At 41.9% G+C, this 16,175-nt stretch overlaps 1 protein-coding gene across 1 annotated transcript in view; it reads left to right on the top strand.

The window, feature by feature from the left end:
- Positions 1-16,175, top strand: part of Dnah9 (dynein axonemal heavy chain 9) — a 369,830-nt gene that overhangs the window by 88,852 nt on the left and 264,803 nt on the right. The window contains exons 23-26 of the mRNA XM_045131009.1: positions 3,062-3,214; positions 5,478-5,603; positions 7,174-7,413; positions 8,012-8,172. Of these exons, the coding sequence (XP_044986944.1) occupies positions 3,062-3,214; positions 5,478-5,603; positions 7,174-7,413; positions 8,012-8,172 (680 nt within the window). The remainder of the gene's footprint in view (positions 1-3,061; positions 3,215-5,477; positions 5,604-7,173; positions 7,414-8,011; positions 8,173-16,175) is intronic.

The raw sequence follows: 16,175 nt of genomic DNA, 5'->3' as shown, positions 1-16,175 counted from the left end.
GCAAAAGCCTAAGTGAGGAATCTCAAATTTTGGGATCTTATCTTTGATTCTTGCAACTTACTAGCTGTATAGTCTTGGGCCTATCCCTCCTTAAAGCAAATTTTTCTTGTATGCAAAATAGGAGTTTCCTAATAGAATAAGGATATTAGAAAATTCAAATCACTCCTTAAAGCTCTGTTGGTGTGTAGTGATAGGTACTGGTCCTTAAACTTGAGAACACATCAGAACCATGTGGAAGGTCTGTTAAGTACAGCTTAAGTCCCCATGTTTCTAATTTAGTGGGACTGTATGGAGCACTGAGGACCTCCCTGTGAGAACCGGTGCCATGGCCATCCAGGTGGCATCGTCTCTCTTGGTGACAGATGCTCAGCTCTGCTCCATGGTCATCCCAAGAAGAGATCATACCTCCACTACTTCTCCTTAATGTGGAGGATATACAACCTAAAAACTGGATCAATGAGCTCTTTTTCTCCCTCCTGTGTCACTTTGTTGTTCATTTGAAGCATACAGGCATTCATTAATTTCTCTGTTTTCAAATTAACGTTTTTTCATCCCTACTGGTTTTATTCTCCTGTATAATATTGATTGGATTCCAAGAGTCAAATCATGTGAACAAATATACTCAGAAGTGTCCCTCCTGCCCCTGTTTATCCCCCATCATCAGGATGTCCCCTCCACACCCTGTGGTTGTCCAGCTTCATTAGTTTCTGGTTTATCTTTCCCGTGTTTATCTTTACAGAAATAGGCAGATGCACATTTACCTCTGCTTGTCCCTTATTATCCCTTATTTCTTACACAAAAGGTAGCATGCTGTGCATATCTGTTTGCATTTTGCCTTCTCTTTTGAGGAGGACCAAGACTTCACCATGTTAGGCTGGCCTTAAATTTATAATCCTACTTCCTTAGCCTAATGCATGCTGAGATTACAAATGCTTGGCACCAGTTTTGCATTTTGCTTTTGTTGTTGTTGTTTCGTTGTGTATTTTGGAAATCCTTTCTCATGAATTCAAAAGTAAGATCTCTCTCTTCCTCTTTCCCTCTTCCCTCTCTCTTTCTTCCTCTATACCCTCCCCCCTCCATCCCACTTCTCTCTGTCCCAACATGTGCATCATAGTGTGTGGACTGGTATATCATACCATGGTCTGTCCAAAAATTATTTAGATTTTACAACTACGAACCATGTGGCATTGAAAATCTTGTATTACTGGAAGCAGGTCTTCCAGGTAAATTCCTAGAATGCTGGATAAAGATGTGAATACATGCATATGCAGTCTTGTTGAACATGGACATACTTCCCTGCACAGGAATTGTTCTCTTTGCCTTACCTCCAGTCTCTACAAAATATGGCACCGGGCACGGGTTTGGCTGTGGATAAGAAGCAAGTACCAAAGAGCAATTGTCCCTTGCTTTTGTGCTTGTGTCCTTCTGATTCATTCCCTAGAGGTTGAAGTACATCCAAAGTAATCCCAATAGGATCAGCTTGAAATATTTATCCCATAGCACTCTGTTTATATTTCTTGTCTGTCTCTGTCTCTGTATCTCTCTCTTTGTTTTTGAAGCAAGCTCTTACTATGGCCCATGCTGACTTGAAAACTCACTCTGTATCCCAGATTGGCCTCAAAGTCACAATGATCCTCCTATCTCAGACTCCTGAGTGCTGGAATTAAAGATATGTGCCCTATTTATATTCTTTTTTTTTTTAAATTTATTTATTTGAGAGCGACAGACACAGAGAGAAAGACAGAGGGAGAGAGAGAGAATGGGCGCGCCAGGGCTTCCAGCCTCTGCAAACGAACTCCAGACGCGTGCGCCCCCTTGTGCATCTGGCTAACGTGGGACCTGGGGAACCGAGCCTCGAACTGGGGTCCTTAGGCTTCACAGGCAAGCACTTAACCGCTAAGCCATCTCTCCAGCCCCTATTTATATTCTTATTAATTCCATGTATACAAGCTGTGAGATCATTGCCAGCCTGTGCATCTGGTTTAGGTGGGGTCTGGGGTTCAAACCTGGGTCCTTTGACTTCACAGGCATATGCCTTAACCACTAAGCCATATCTCCAGCCCTTAACTAATTTCTTACTGCTGCTGTATCTATCTGTGGCTGTGTGGTTGTATGGATGATGACTGAATGGTTTCACTTAGAAGTCACAGGTGAAGCCTTCCCTCCCAGTCCCACAGGCTTTGCCCTGCTCTTGGTTGTAAACAGAAGTCACCTAAGGCCTGTCTGCTTTCTTTGAACATCCTTAGATGGCTTAATTCTTTCTATCTAGATCATTATAGAAATGAAGATTTAAGTTAAATGCTTAAAATCTTGTATTTATTTATGTATTTTCTTTGTCATTTTTTTTTCCTGACATATGATGAGGTTTTCTTGAATCTGGAAACCATGGCATCTTTTTCCATGAAAGGTTCCACCACTATGCTTTAAAATAACAACCCTAGTCCACTTACCTAGATAGATTTTTTTCCTTTCATGTTCATCATATTTCTATAACCTGAGCTTCTGTCTCTGTGCTTGGACAGCCTCAGCTCTTTGGTTGTATTTTATTCTCTTAGTCCACTTCCCTCACGTTCTTTAAAACATGTCTACCATGTTAATTTTATGTCAATTGAGCCTTTTTATTATTGTGAATACTGTTATCAACTGGTAGTGTTGGTTTGATTACTCATTAGTTACCTTGTATTTACAGAGTTTGTGTTCCTTTCAGATTTAGTTAAAAGCAAAATGTGGTGGTATTTATTTCTGTTGTTAAGTCCTTCTAAAACACACTTTTTCTTTAGCATCCTGATGCCCGTTTTCTCCTCTCCACCATCTGGAGAGGATTCTCACTGTTGTGATGGACACATAATGGCGTCATCCCCAACAGTTTTGGATCCTTTGTCCACTCGTCCAGGTCACATGCTTTCCTCTTCACAGCTTCATGACCCCACAATCTTCCTTCCACAGGATGAACAGTTGCCACTCTGTCTTATAGCAGGGTTGTCATGTGTCAGGCCCAGACAGCTCTACAGTCAGATCCTATGCATGTAGTCCAATCTTTTGCTACGGTTTCTCTTCACAGGTTCAACGCCACCTTTCCAAACTCTTTGACAACATGGCTCAGATGCAATTCCAGCTAGATGCCAATGAAAACCCAACCAAGATAAGCCTTGGCATGTACAGCAAAGAAGGAGAATATGTTACCTTCAGTGAGCCCTGTGACTGCAGTGGCCAGGTATCATGACATCTTCTCTCTCCCTCCCTCCCTCCCTTCTTCCTTCTCTCTCTTTCTCTTTTACTCTCCCTCCCTCCTTCTCTCTCTCTCCCTCTCTCTCCCTCTCTTTCCTCATCTCTGTCTCTCTCCTCAAATTAAATATGGCAAATATCAGCTTCCCTCCAGCCAGAGCCTCAGTCTGTGTTCTGGGTAAGCAACTTCCTCTGACTGGAGCTGTCTCTCTGGAAAAGACACATGTCAAGAGTCATATCTCTACCTTAACCAAAGGCTGGCGCCAAGGGCAATAAAATGCACATAAACAACTGCTCAAGTCAACCAGAAAAGTATTTGAAAATGGCTCCCTGCACGGGGGACATTAGCTGGAAACCCCTGGAGCACTCACAAGGGAAATATAGTGTACTGATACCTTCTGCTGGGGTGGAAGTGTCCTTTGAAACCAACCACTTTCCTGAGATGTACCTGCTCTTTGCAAATGCACCTCTGAGTCACTTCTGCCCCCAGCCATTCCCCTTGGAGAGCCAACTACATACACTGTTCCAGAAACTACTACTGTACCTCCAGGTATCCCAGGTGCAATCACAGGCACGTATATCATGGAGCTATTCTCCCTATAATCCTCTTCCCTGTCCTTCAGCACCACCAAAATGTAAGCCTTGCCTTGTTCGTGATCCTAAATGATCTAACAAGCATTGTCCCCAGGGTTTCTTATATAGTGCAAAGAAAACCTGCACAGCAAGACGTCTTACAAAGTCCCCTCTTTACATGCACCTTGGAAAGCACTTGTAATACCAGACAGTAATCCAAACTTCTCATGTGGCAGTGGCTGGTGACCCTGTGGTCTAACTCAGTATGTGTGCTTATTTTTCTAATGGACACAATATAATGAGATTTTTAAAAATTATTTATTTATTTATTTGAGAGCGACAGACACAGAGAGAAAGACAGATAGAGGGAGAGAGAGAGAATGGGCGCGCCAGGGCTTCCAGCTTCTGCAAACGATCTCCAGACGCATGCGCCCCCTTGTGCATCTGGATAACGTGGAACCTGGGGAACCGAGCCTCGAACCGGGGTCTTTAGGCTTCACAGGTAAGCGCTTAACCGCTAAGCCATCTCTCCAGCCCGAGATTTTTTTAATTAATTTATTTATTTATGTGTGTGAGAGAGAGACAGAGGCAGAGACAGAGAGAAAGAAAGAGAGAGGAATGGACATGACAGGGCCTTCAGCTGCTGCAAATGAACTCCAGATGCATGTGCCCCCTTGTACACATGTGCAACATTGCATGCTTAAGTCACTGTGTGTCTTATGTGGGACCTGGTGATTCAAGCATGAGTCCCTAGGCTTTGCAGGCAAGTGCCTCAATCACTAAGTCATCTCTCCAGCCCAGATTTTTCTTTTTTAAAACAAATATTTTTATCTATTTATTTATTTACTTACTTAAACACAGAAAGAGAGAATGGACACTCCAGCATCTCTTTCTCCTACAAATGTACTCCAGGTGCATGTGCCACTTTGTGTATCTGGCTTCATGTGGGTGCTAGGGAATTGAGCCAGGGTGAGAAAGATTTCAAGCAAGCATCTTAAACCACTGAACTATCTCCCCAGCTCATAATGTGCTCTTTTTATAGACTAGGACGCATTCAGTGGAGAAGCTCACACTTCGTTTACCTCTCCATGAGAATCTACGAGGCTAAACCTAGTTCAACTCACATTTGAGTTTGCTTGTACACACTGTGCATGGCAGTCTACTGCCCCTGTCCTATGCTCCTGAATGTTTCAAGTTTACATGTTGTTTATATCTCTCTCATCAATCCCGGATTACAAACAGAATTTCTCCTCTTGCCTTCGGCCGCTATAGCAGTTATTTTGGCCTACAGTCTAAAGATAGGGAAAGCATGGCAGAACGGACACCTGAGCATCATGTCTCATCACAGTAGCATAGGAAGGAAGAGGTCTGAATGAGCTAACCCCAGCGCTGGCAAGGTGTCTGGACAATAAGATTCCAAGACCTGCCCCAGTGATACACCTCCTCCCTCAAGACCCCGCCTCCCAGAGGCTCCCCAAAGGGAATTAAGTAAGAGGTTTAATCATAAATGCTTGAGGATGTGGGCAATGTTTTACATTCAAACCATCACAGTAGTTTTGGGGTTGAGTACAGTGTAGAGCTCCATCTTCTTCCTCCCTCAGGCTGAGTGGGAACAACAGGTAGTATTGATCAAAGATTCTTAGGCTCATGGTGTATAACCCAAAGCTTTTATATTCCAGGTGGAAACATGGTTGAACCATGTGCTTTGTCACATGAAAGCCACTGTGAGACATGAGATGACAGAGGGAGTGACTGCCTATGAGGAGAAGCCCAGGGAACAGTGGCTGTTTGACTTCCCAGCTCAGGTATCTTCTCACTGGATCTTCTTGGACCTTAGTCTTCCCTGGCTTTCTCCCCAATAGCCTGTGTGTACCAGATAAGGCTGCAGGGCCTTAAAGCTTACCACTCTGTGCTTCAAAGGGGGAAGGGCTTGAGTCCTAGGCAGCTGTGTGGGCCATAAGACATAGCAGGGAAATTTGAGCCATGGCTGATTGGATTATTTGGGTGATGTATTTTGTACCCCTGTAGGCTACAGAAGGAAGAAGAAGTGAACAGTTAGGTTCTGAGTCAGCATATATTGTACATGCCAGCTGTATGCTGAGTGCAGGAGGGAAAGACCATCAGGAAACAAGATGACTTAACCTACCCTACTGTATCTCCCAGGATCCTGCAGACCTGTGAATGATATCACTAATAGGGAAGGCTCAGGGCTCTCTGGGAACAGATAGCTCACTAGTGGGATCTGGGACCACCTTCCTGAGGCTATATTTAAACCATAATTTGAATAAGGAGTTAGTAGCTAAAAATTGGAGGGAAAGAACAATCCATACAAGGATAATCATGAGCAAGAAGCAAACTCAAAAGCAAAATAGAAATGAGGTATTGGAAGAATGGATAGGAATTGTTGTTACCGGAGCAAGGCTAAGTGTGTGGGGGCGGAGGGTAGGCAGGCAACTGAACCAAATGAGTCTAGAACTGACTTCCAGCTCTCACACACCGTGATATGGAGGTTAACTAGATTCAACAATTTATCTGAAACCTTTCTAGGTTTCTCGGAAGTGTCACAATATAGAAATGAGAAAAGTGTTTAATGATACTAGCTATAGCACTCTTCCTTCCCCTGGGAATAGGGCAGCACAGGCACTGGTTTGGTTTCGGGTTACAGATGGCAGTGGTCCTCAGACAGCAGGTGGAAATCCTTGAGTGTCACTGGGAAGTCAAGCAGGTAAAGAAGAGCTGAGAAGTTAGGCAGGTAGGGGAAGCAACACGGGAGGAATGGGTCTTCTCAGGTAAGGGAAATAAAAGGCAGTAATCATGAAAATCAAAAATAAGCTGTGATAGCAAGAATATACAACAAGTTACTTCTATAAGACCAAACAAAATGAGAATGGAAAATGTCTATGGTTCACCTTCAGGCCATTTCAATGGGTGGTGGGGAACAGGTCATGCTCTGGGATCGGAAGAATAAGAAGAAGGCAGGGAGAACCACCAGTGCACGTTGGACCACAAGAGGATGGAGAGAATGGAGCAAAGACTGAGTGTCACAGGGATGCTGAGTCAACTTGTTGTACCCAGGAGTGATGCTGTCTCTGGGAGGGAAGAAGGGAATGGCATTGGCAAGTCAGGGTTTGGTTGTTCTCGGCCATGTGATACACTTTTTTTTGAGGAAGAGAAAGCATTCTTCCCACATGTGTTGTGATGACTTCCCATATCTCTAAGAATCTGGAGCATGTGGTTCATTTAGTTAGTGCTGGAGGGAAGGGGAAAATGGACCTGCCAACCACACAGTCTCACGTGAGCCCTTGCTGTGTCGTGAGTGGGCTGCTGGGAAACAGCCCTGGTAACAGCTGTACTGAGCAGCTATTGGTGCTTCAGGTGGCCCTGACCTGCACTCAGATCTGGTGGACGACAGAAGTGGGCCTTGCCTTCACCAGGCTGGAGGAAGGCTATGAGAATGCCATGAAGGACTATTACAAAAAGCAAGTGGCCCAGCTCAAGACCCTCATCACCATGCTGATTGGCCAGCTTTCCAAGGGAGACCGGCAGAAGATCATGACCATATGTACTATTGATGTGCATGCCCGGGATGTGGTGGCCAAGATGATTGCTCAGAAGGTAAGTCCTGTAGACACAGGCAGAGCTGTTCCTCTTTGTCATCAGCTGTGCCATTGGAGTAGCTCCCACATGACCAAAGCACGGTGCCCTGGGGCTGCACATCAGCTGGGAGGGGATCATGGTGGATGCTTCTTCCTTTGACAACCTCCAGCAAAGCAGAATGTAGATGGTCCTCGATCGATGATGTTTGACTTTCTGATGGTGGTAAAACAATGTGCTTCCCATAGAAACTGTACTTTCATTACAGCATTTCATCAATGGCACGAACTCCTCATGATGCATCATGTAATAGGCAGTAGGTTGAATGGTTGTGTCCAAACATAGTGTGATGAAAATACTTGAGATTTTTTTTTTAAAGAAAAGTGTTCAGTAGGTTAGGTTTATTTTCCACTTTTGACATTTTCAACTTCTCCTGGTTTTGATGGGATACAGCCCCACATTAAACTAAGCCTATGCAAGTGGACCATCTTGTGCTTTGTGTCCTGTGATCAGAGCACCCTGCACTCTTGAGTATCAGACTTCACCAAAATCACCCAGAGACTTCAGAGTCCTGTTGGGCACTGGAACTCATCCACCCTCTCTGCCAATCTTTGTTTAGGTGGACAGTGCCCAGGCTTTCCTCTGGTTGTCCCAGCTACGCCATCGTTGGGATGATGAGGACAAGCACTGCTTTGCCAACATCTGTGATGCCCAGTTTCTATATTCCTATGAGTACCTGGGCAATACACCTCGCCTGGTGATCACACCTCTGACTGACAGGTGAGTGCTGGTGTCAGCCACTGACAGTTTTGCTGCTTTCTAGTCAGGGGTACCAGGAGCTATCTTGGGTCAAGGTCATCAGCACTTGGTATTTGTGTTGAGCCAGGAGGACCTGGCTCAATGCAGCAGCTGTAAAATAAAACTTCTTAGAACAAACCCTGGAGCAGGTTGATGAACTGTGAGGTTGTGAGGAATTAGTAGGCAGTTATACACACCTGGGTTCTAGCACCAGCTCAAACATGTACCAGCTGTTTAACCATTAGAAGAAAAAAAAAAAGAAGAAGGAAAAAAAAAAAACCACTGACCTCATAGTTGTTTTCCTCATCTGTGAATGGGGGTGATAATTCATACCGCACATGATTTATAGGGATAAGACAATAATCCTTTAGAGGTTGCCTTATAATCAGCATTCAGTAATTGATCCTATTATTATTTTATTAATTGGTTTATAGATTTCTCTCCCTTTCTGAATTTTAACATATCAGCAACATATTCTCAATCACTAAAGAGCTTACAAGGCTCTATCATAACATACTATCATCATTCAAGTTAATTCATGCATGGATGAATTCATGCCAGATGCTGAACTGGTCATCTCAGATGACTAAAATACTTCCTTCCCTTAAACTCTAATCCCAGTAAGAGAAATAAAATATATGTACATAAAAAATTTTTAAGTACAAGGACATATATAAAATAGGCCTCAAAACCCCTTGCTGGAAATTTACAAATGTGTAACACAGGAGTGAGCCCCCTGACATATGGTCCCACTCACAGCAGGAAGAAGCCTGAAAGAGTTTCAGGCCACAGCAGGGGAAAATTGACCTGAACATTGTAGGGTATCTTGGGTTCCAGTGGGATAATGTCAGTGCTGCTGGGGTATCATTCAAACAACAGAAATCTGTTTGAATGTCACTCATTCTAGTGACAGAATCTCTAAAGTCTGTTTGGGCGATTTTGAGACAGTGATTGCCTATGCAGCTCAGATTAGCCTTGAATTCACTATGTAACCTGTGCTGGCCTCAAACTTTTTTTTTAATTTATTTTATTAGATATGGTTATACTTAGTATGTAAACAACACACGGCAGGTGATACCAACCTTTCCTTCCTCCCTGCCCCTTTTCCGAAGAGGCCCTCCTTGTAGGGATGCCGATCAACTCCATGGGGATTGTGGGTCATGCATTGTGGGAGCAGCAGTCAGTTATGGGGGAGAAGCAATATCTCTGTGCATAATGTCCCAACTCGTGGCTCTAACAATCTTTCTGCCCCCCCTTCTGCAAAATTCCCTGAGCCCTGTTGGGTGCATTTTAAATCTACTTCAGTGATGGGCTCTTAGGAGCATCTGGATCTCTGCTTTGGTAGGTATTGAGTGTCCTCAGTGTCTATCTCCTTCACCCTCATACTGATGTCAGGTTCACCGATAAAGCAGCACTCTTGCTCATTTCTTTAATTCCTCTGTGGTTTCAGCTGGGGGTGGGGTGAAGTACACTGAGTCATTTATGTCCTCAGGTCCAGCTCCCATCTGAAAAAAGAGAAGCAGATTCTCTTGCTGCTTTTAGCACTCTCTTTCACTCGTTGTTAAGAGTTTTAACTGTGATGTACCTGGGAGAGTTTCTTCTTTGGTCCTGCTGTTTGGTGTTCTGTGGGCTTTTTATATCTGGATGGGCCTCTCTTCTGAGAGATTTGGAAATTTTTCTTCAATAATTTTGTTGAATATGTTTTCTATGTCTCTGGCCCGGATTTTCTGTCCTTCTGGTATACCCATGATCCAGATGTTTGGTCGATTTAGGATGTAACACAGTTCCCCGGTACTCGGTTCACTTGATTTTTTTGAATTTAGTGAAATTTTCGGCCTCCTAATCAATTTCTTCTGTCTTGTCTTCCAGGTCAGAGTTCTGTCTTCCACATGAGTAACTCTATTAGGGGTTCTAGAGAAGTTTCTATAAATTCTATTTGATTTTTGTTTCCTGTTGTGTATTTTGCATCATGTCCATCTCTTTTTTTCTCAATGTTTATTAATGCATTCCATGATTATAAAAAATATAGCATGGTAATACCCTCCCTCCCCCTCTTTCACCTTTGCAATTCCATTCTCCATCATATCCCCTCTCCATCTCAATCAGTCCATCTCTTTTTTGAGGTATGATTTCAGTTCAAGTTCTGAGTTTCTTGATGCTTCCTGGAATTCATTCTTACATTTGATCATCTTCATTAAGCTTAATCGATTGGTTGTTGAGATCTTCCATTTCTTGACTCACCTTCTATTCATTCATATCACTTTTGAGAGTTCTAACACTTTCTTCAATCAAGTTAAGCCTACATTCAAAAGCTGAATGCTCTGAGACATGATTCTGTTCAAGTTCATTGATACGATTAATGCTTCTTTGATGGTATGGTTGCTTCCTGTTCAACTATTCTTTTGATCAGGGTCTCATTGGTTGTTGTGCTTTCATTTTGGGATTGAATTTCTGTTAATTTCTCTATGATCTCATTGGAAGCTTCCATTGTAGTACTAGGCATCCTTGGTGGAGATCTCTCAGTTTTCTGACTTACATTGGCTTTTTTTGCATTGTGGTCTACCCATCTTAGGGAGACTCTTTATTTTATTGATGTTTGAAGCATGTTTTTGTACTTTGGCTATGTACCCTCTGAATCAGATAAACAGGAATGTTGGTACTCAGGCACCAGTCAGTTACCAGAGCAAAAATCCTGATTCTACATCCCACACAGGGACCAGGCTTCCAGTGAACTGGGAGGAAGCAGGGATCTGGCCTGTTCACTCCATGCCACTGTGCCTGCCCACACACTGTCTGACGCAGAGAAACCAGACTAGGGAACTGAGTGGCCTCAGGCTTTTGATTGTCCTTTCTCATCTGAGATTTCCAGCCTGCACTGCCATCCCTGGCACAACTATCAATTCATTTATTTATTTGTTTATTTGTTTTTTGTTTGTTTATTTATTTATTTGTTTTGGTTTTTTTGAGGTAGGGTCTCACTCTGGCCCAGGCTGACCTGGAATTCACTATGTAGTCTCAGGATGGCCTCAAACTCACGGTGATCCTCCTACCTCTGCTTCCCGAGTGCTGGGATTAAACGTGTGTGCCACCATGCCCCACTTAACTATCAGTTCTTAAAGTAGATCTCCAAAGGTTAAATATAATCATAGTGGATGCATGAAATATTGCAGGCAAAGTAGTAGGAATGGGAAAGCTCAAGCTGTGTTCCTTAGAGAGGAGTGTAGACTGTGGATTCTGGGAGAGGCAGCCAGACTCTAAGGAGTTAGAATAAAGTATAAAAGAGGATATATTCTGTATCTTGGACATAGTGACAAACAACTGAAAAGCTTTTATCAGAAGAGCCAAGAAATGAGGACTGTACTTTATGAAGATCTGTGTGGCAACAGAAAAGGGACAAGCTAGAGAGAGAGCAAGGCAACAATGTCGTGAGAAATGACACTCCTATTCTCCCGAGTTTTCTCTAAAATCTGTCTATTGTCTTTCCTCATAAGACCACTGAACAGTAGGTCTCTTATCCAGAGTGCTGCATTTGAGTGATTGGCTCCCCACATGAGTGGCTTGTAAGTAATGAAGAGATTGCCATAAATTGTGAGAGTTAAATTGGTCTAGATCAGCTTTTTCTTAATTTACTCTTTCTTAGTTTAAATAATATCATCCTCCATATAATCAAATCCTCAAATGCACTTCCAAATATCTGATAAATATTTCCAATTCAGTTAAAACACTATCAATGAAATGACATGGAGACTGTGAAGGCCTGAAGGGTTCTACTATCTCAACATTCTCTATAGATGGGGGCCTCGTGGCTTGTTTGCCCCAATGATTTTCAGTACTTTAATTCATATCCTGCCCAGTTTGAAAGGTCTCTCTTCCCTAGAATCTTCCTTAAGTCCTTCTCCTTTTATTCTGTCTACCCTTTTTCCTCATATGACCTCCTCCCTGTTTCCAGTGGTTCTCCACTGCACTTAAACAATAATCCAAAGTTCTATTAGGACCTGCTAATTCCTGCCAACCTGTCTGGACTTTGCTGTCTATACTCCATCCACACATTCTCCTTTCTATTGATCACTGGAAATTCACTCAGAACCTTGTACCTGTAGCTCCTCTCTCTCCCCCGGCTTTGCTCCTCCATCCTTTCCTTCTGCTGTTGGTTCTGAGAGGCCTTCCCTGACTGACCTTTCTTAAACAACCTCTCCTGCTTGACATGCACACATAGCAGGCGATTTATTGAAGGCCCTTCCTATCTTCTGCCTAACATGTTCCACATTCTGGAGTTACCTACTTGCTTTTCTGTGAGATCACGGACCTTTATTTGCCTAGATGCACCCAGCTTCTAGTAGTTGATTTAACATCTACTTAATGAGTGAATGATGGTTAAATGTGGATGCTCTGCCAATCCTAAGAACAGGCAGAACCATGGCAATGTTGACACAGGGAGGATTCTGCCCAGGTTTCTGTCTGTTTTGGCTCTTACAGGTCTCTCTGCAGCTGGCATGGTGAAGGCAGTAGCAAGTCTAGGAGGAGAGGGTCCTGTTTTACTTGGACCCAGTTGTTCTTGGGGCACTTCCTATGAGAAAGAAAAGTTTTACAACTCAAGGTACATTCAGACTGGACATTTTCAAATACCTTTTGTATGACATCCATCATTAGAAATAGGAAATTTGCTATATTTCTTTCTGTGTGCCTTTTTTCAGCCTGTGATAGAATATGAGCTAATAGTTTGAGAATTTATATCACTTGGAACAGTATAATAAAGCCATTATGTGTTTGAACAGTTTGATTAACGTCTGTCTCCCACGCTTGGCTGTCTGCTCTGTGACAATGTTGACTTTGATTTGCCCTGCTTGGCACTGAGGACCCAGCACTGTGTCCTGCACATAACTGGCATATAGATGTACTCCCTGAGTGTTTGTAGGAGAATGACACCATTTAGAATATCCCTCTCCTTTCTTCCCACTAACCTATCAGACATTATCATTCTGGGTGATAAAAAGCATAACACTCTCTTATTTCCCCCGGTCTTCACACCTGCCAGAGAGTTGAAGAGGATAATTACTTCTTTTGGATTTAGAGGTCTCTAGCACCCTCATGCTGAATGCCTCCTAGAAGTGAAGGACAAAGCTTGACAAAGAATTACTTCTAAACTTGGGATCATCAGCTCTCCTATGGAATAATGCAAATAACAACCTGGAAGAAAGATTTGCTGCAAATAATGGTGAAGTCTACATAGACCTTGACCTTGTTTTGTGCATTAGATGCTTTTCTGACAAAGTAGCATGTGGCTGAATATTTATATGATAAATTTCATTTTCTCATTGACTTCTATTATTATCTCAAGAAAGATTTTGCCCAGAAAAAGAAAAGAAAAGAAAATTGGCCTCCACATAGAAAATCACATTTTAAAGAGCATTCAGCCTTTACTGGTTTGTTACCTTGGTACATTTAATTCTCTCCTGTGAGAAGAATTAATCAAATGGACAATTGATCCGTACAACCTTTGCACACTCATTAAAAACGCACCATAGTACAGTACATCTGACAGATTATGCCTATTTCTTTGGAATTTCCCACTGCCTGGATGGGACTTGAATGTGTAAGTAGGTACAATGGCTTAGCCATTGTCATAGGACTTGGCCACAACATTAAGTTGAAGCACTAAATGGAAATGTTTTTTCAAGCTGAACAAAAGCAGTTATTCTGAGTTGTCTCTTAGATACATTCCTCCTCTCTCCCCCTCCTCCTCTCCCTCACCTTCACACACAGATGCCCTTTCTGCCCTGAGCCACATTAAGTAGTTTTAATCAACTGCTTTTCAATTTTGAGCACCTCTTAATTTCTCAGAAACAACTGCAAGTAGGTGAACTATAATTGATGCCCAAGTCTTTGAAGGTGATGCACTGAACAAGGACACAGCCAGCGAGTATAAAAGTTTTTCCTTGATATTTTTATTGGAGACAATTTGAAAAAGTTTTAATGATCTCAGAAAGAAAACCACAGTCATTCAGAGATATGTATTACTATTTCAGCTGTTTCCTTCCACATATAGGTTTGAAAAAGATCGTATGCTAATAAGAAATACCAAAGATTGCCTGCTTTACTCTCAAATCTCTAAATATCCTTCTAAAACACTTCAGTAATGGAAAAAAAAAACTATTTACAAGTATCTCATAATTTATGTAGCAAAACCACGTAACAGGGTATTCATGTTGTAGCCAAGTTTTTACTATTCAAAATGAAGATTTGTGAACTCATATGTGAATATTTCATCATCTTTCCCTTGTCCTCAGGCTATGTTCTAAGAAGCAGGATAACCCAATGATACAAGCTTACAATTTTTTATAAGACAATCTTATTCCCACACTCACAAGCTTAGGAAGAGTTCATTGTACAATACCTTAAACAGCTTTTTATAACACTGTTAATGTTTTGATTCATTTTTCTGGTTTAAGTCATACTTCATTTGGGTCTAGGTGTCCTTAATTTCATACATGCTTCAGAATCACAAACCTATTGACTTTCATGTTTTGTTTTGTTTTTTTCTCCTGAGACTTATTATGGTTTCAGTCATTTACCTCTGGGTTTTTATTTTTTTTTTAATTACTCTTAGGTTTAGAAAGTGACTGTCCAAAGAGAAACGTAATATTCACCTACATTTTTTCTAGCTCGTTTCATTTTGTTGTTTGTTTGTTTTTTAGCCTGATGTGATTCTTTGGGAAATACTTTGATTGTTGAGCAGCCCAAGGCAAAATATTTTTGTCAAAACGTTTCTAGTTACAAGTGATGACAGCTCAACTGAAATTGATTTTTAAACCAAGACCAGGAGTTCTCTCACATACTTGAAACTGACCCTGGCTGGTTGCAGCGTAGCCAGCTCTGGGGTCTACATGGGAGAACTCAGAGCTTGAGCTCTTGTGGACACACTGCTTCTGTCCATGCATTGCCACGAAGTAAACTCCGATTGATTTGAGTTGGGACCATCAGAAACAATATAGGTACCAAAATTCTCATGCAAATCTCCGTGTAGATATATTTTCTTTCCCTTGCCTGGGGTCTTGTTAAGTATCCTGTATTTTTTTTTTCCTTAACTTTCTGAGAAACTGCCGAACTGTTTTGCAAAGTGGCTGCAGCATTTTCTATCTATACCAACAATATGCAAGGCTTTCCAATTCTTTGCATCTGTGACAGCTTTTATTGTTTGTCTGTCTTATGTATCCATTCTGGTGGGTGTAGAGTGGTATCTCATTAGGGGTTTATTTTGCATTTTCTTCTGTTGCCTAATGACCCTGAACAAGTTTGGGGGAGGGGCCTTTGAGCCACGTGTGCATCTTCTTTGGTATATTGTCCCCTCACATCTATTGTCTATCCTTTGATGCTCTGTTTGTGCTTTTATTATTAAAGTGGAAACAATACACTGTGTGCTCTAGATATATTATGTTCTTGCAAATATTGCATCTTAGCACAGTGTGCCTTTTCATTTTCTTTATAGACTGGTTTGAAGATCAAAAGTCTTAAGTACGAAGTTCAGTGTGTCCATTTTTAACTAATAGGTAATTCTTTTTGGCATTACACCTAAGAATTCTTTGCCTAAGTTCATACATTTCTAATGTTCTTTTATTGTGTGCCTATGAAAAAATAACTTTTTACATATTTATTTATATTTAAACTGTTTACTACTATGCATTAAAAATTCCAAGAATTTTAAACAAAAATTTTTTTAAAAAATGGGGGCTAGAGAGATGGCTTAGTGGTTAAGCACTTGCCTGTGAAGCCTGAGGACCCCACTTCAAGGCTCAATTCTCCAGGATCCACATAAGGCAGATGCACAAGGGGGCACACACATCTGGAGTTCAGTTTGCAGTGGATGGAGGCCCTGGCACGCCCATTCTCTCTATATATTTGCCTCTCTCTCTCTCTCTCTCTCTCTCTCTCTTGCTCTCAAATAAGTAAAAATAAACAAAAAAAATTTTTTAAATAAAAAAATTCTA

The sequence above is a fragment of the Jaculus jaculus genome, chromosome 12, assembly GCF_020740685.1.
Source record: "Jaculus jaculus isolate mJacJac1 chromosome 12, mJacJac1.mat.Y.cur, whole genome shotgun sequence".
Taxonomy (NCBI): Eukaryota; Metazoa; Chordata; class Mammalia; order Rodentia; family Dipodidae; genus Jaculus; species Jaculus jaculus.
Note: the sequence above shows the minus strand (reverse complement) of the source record. Positions and strands in the feature narration are given on the sequence as shown.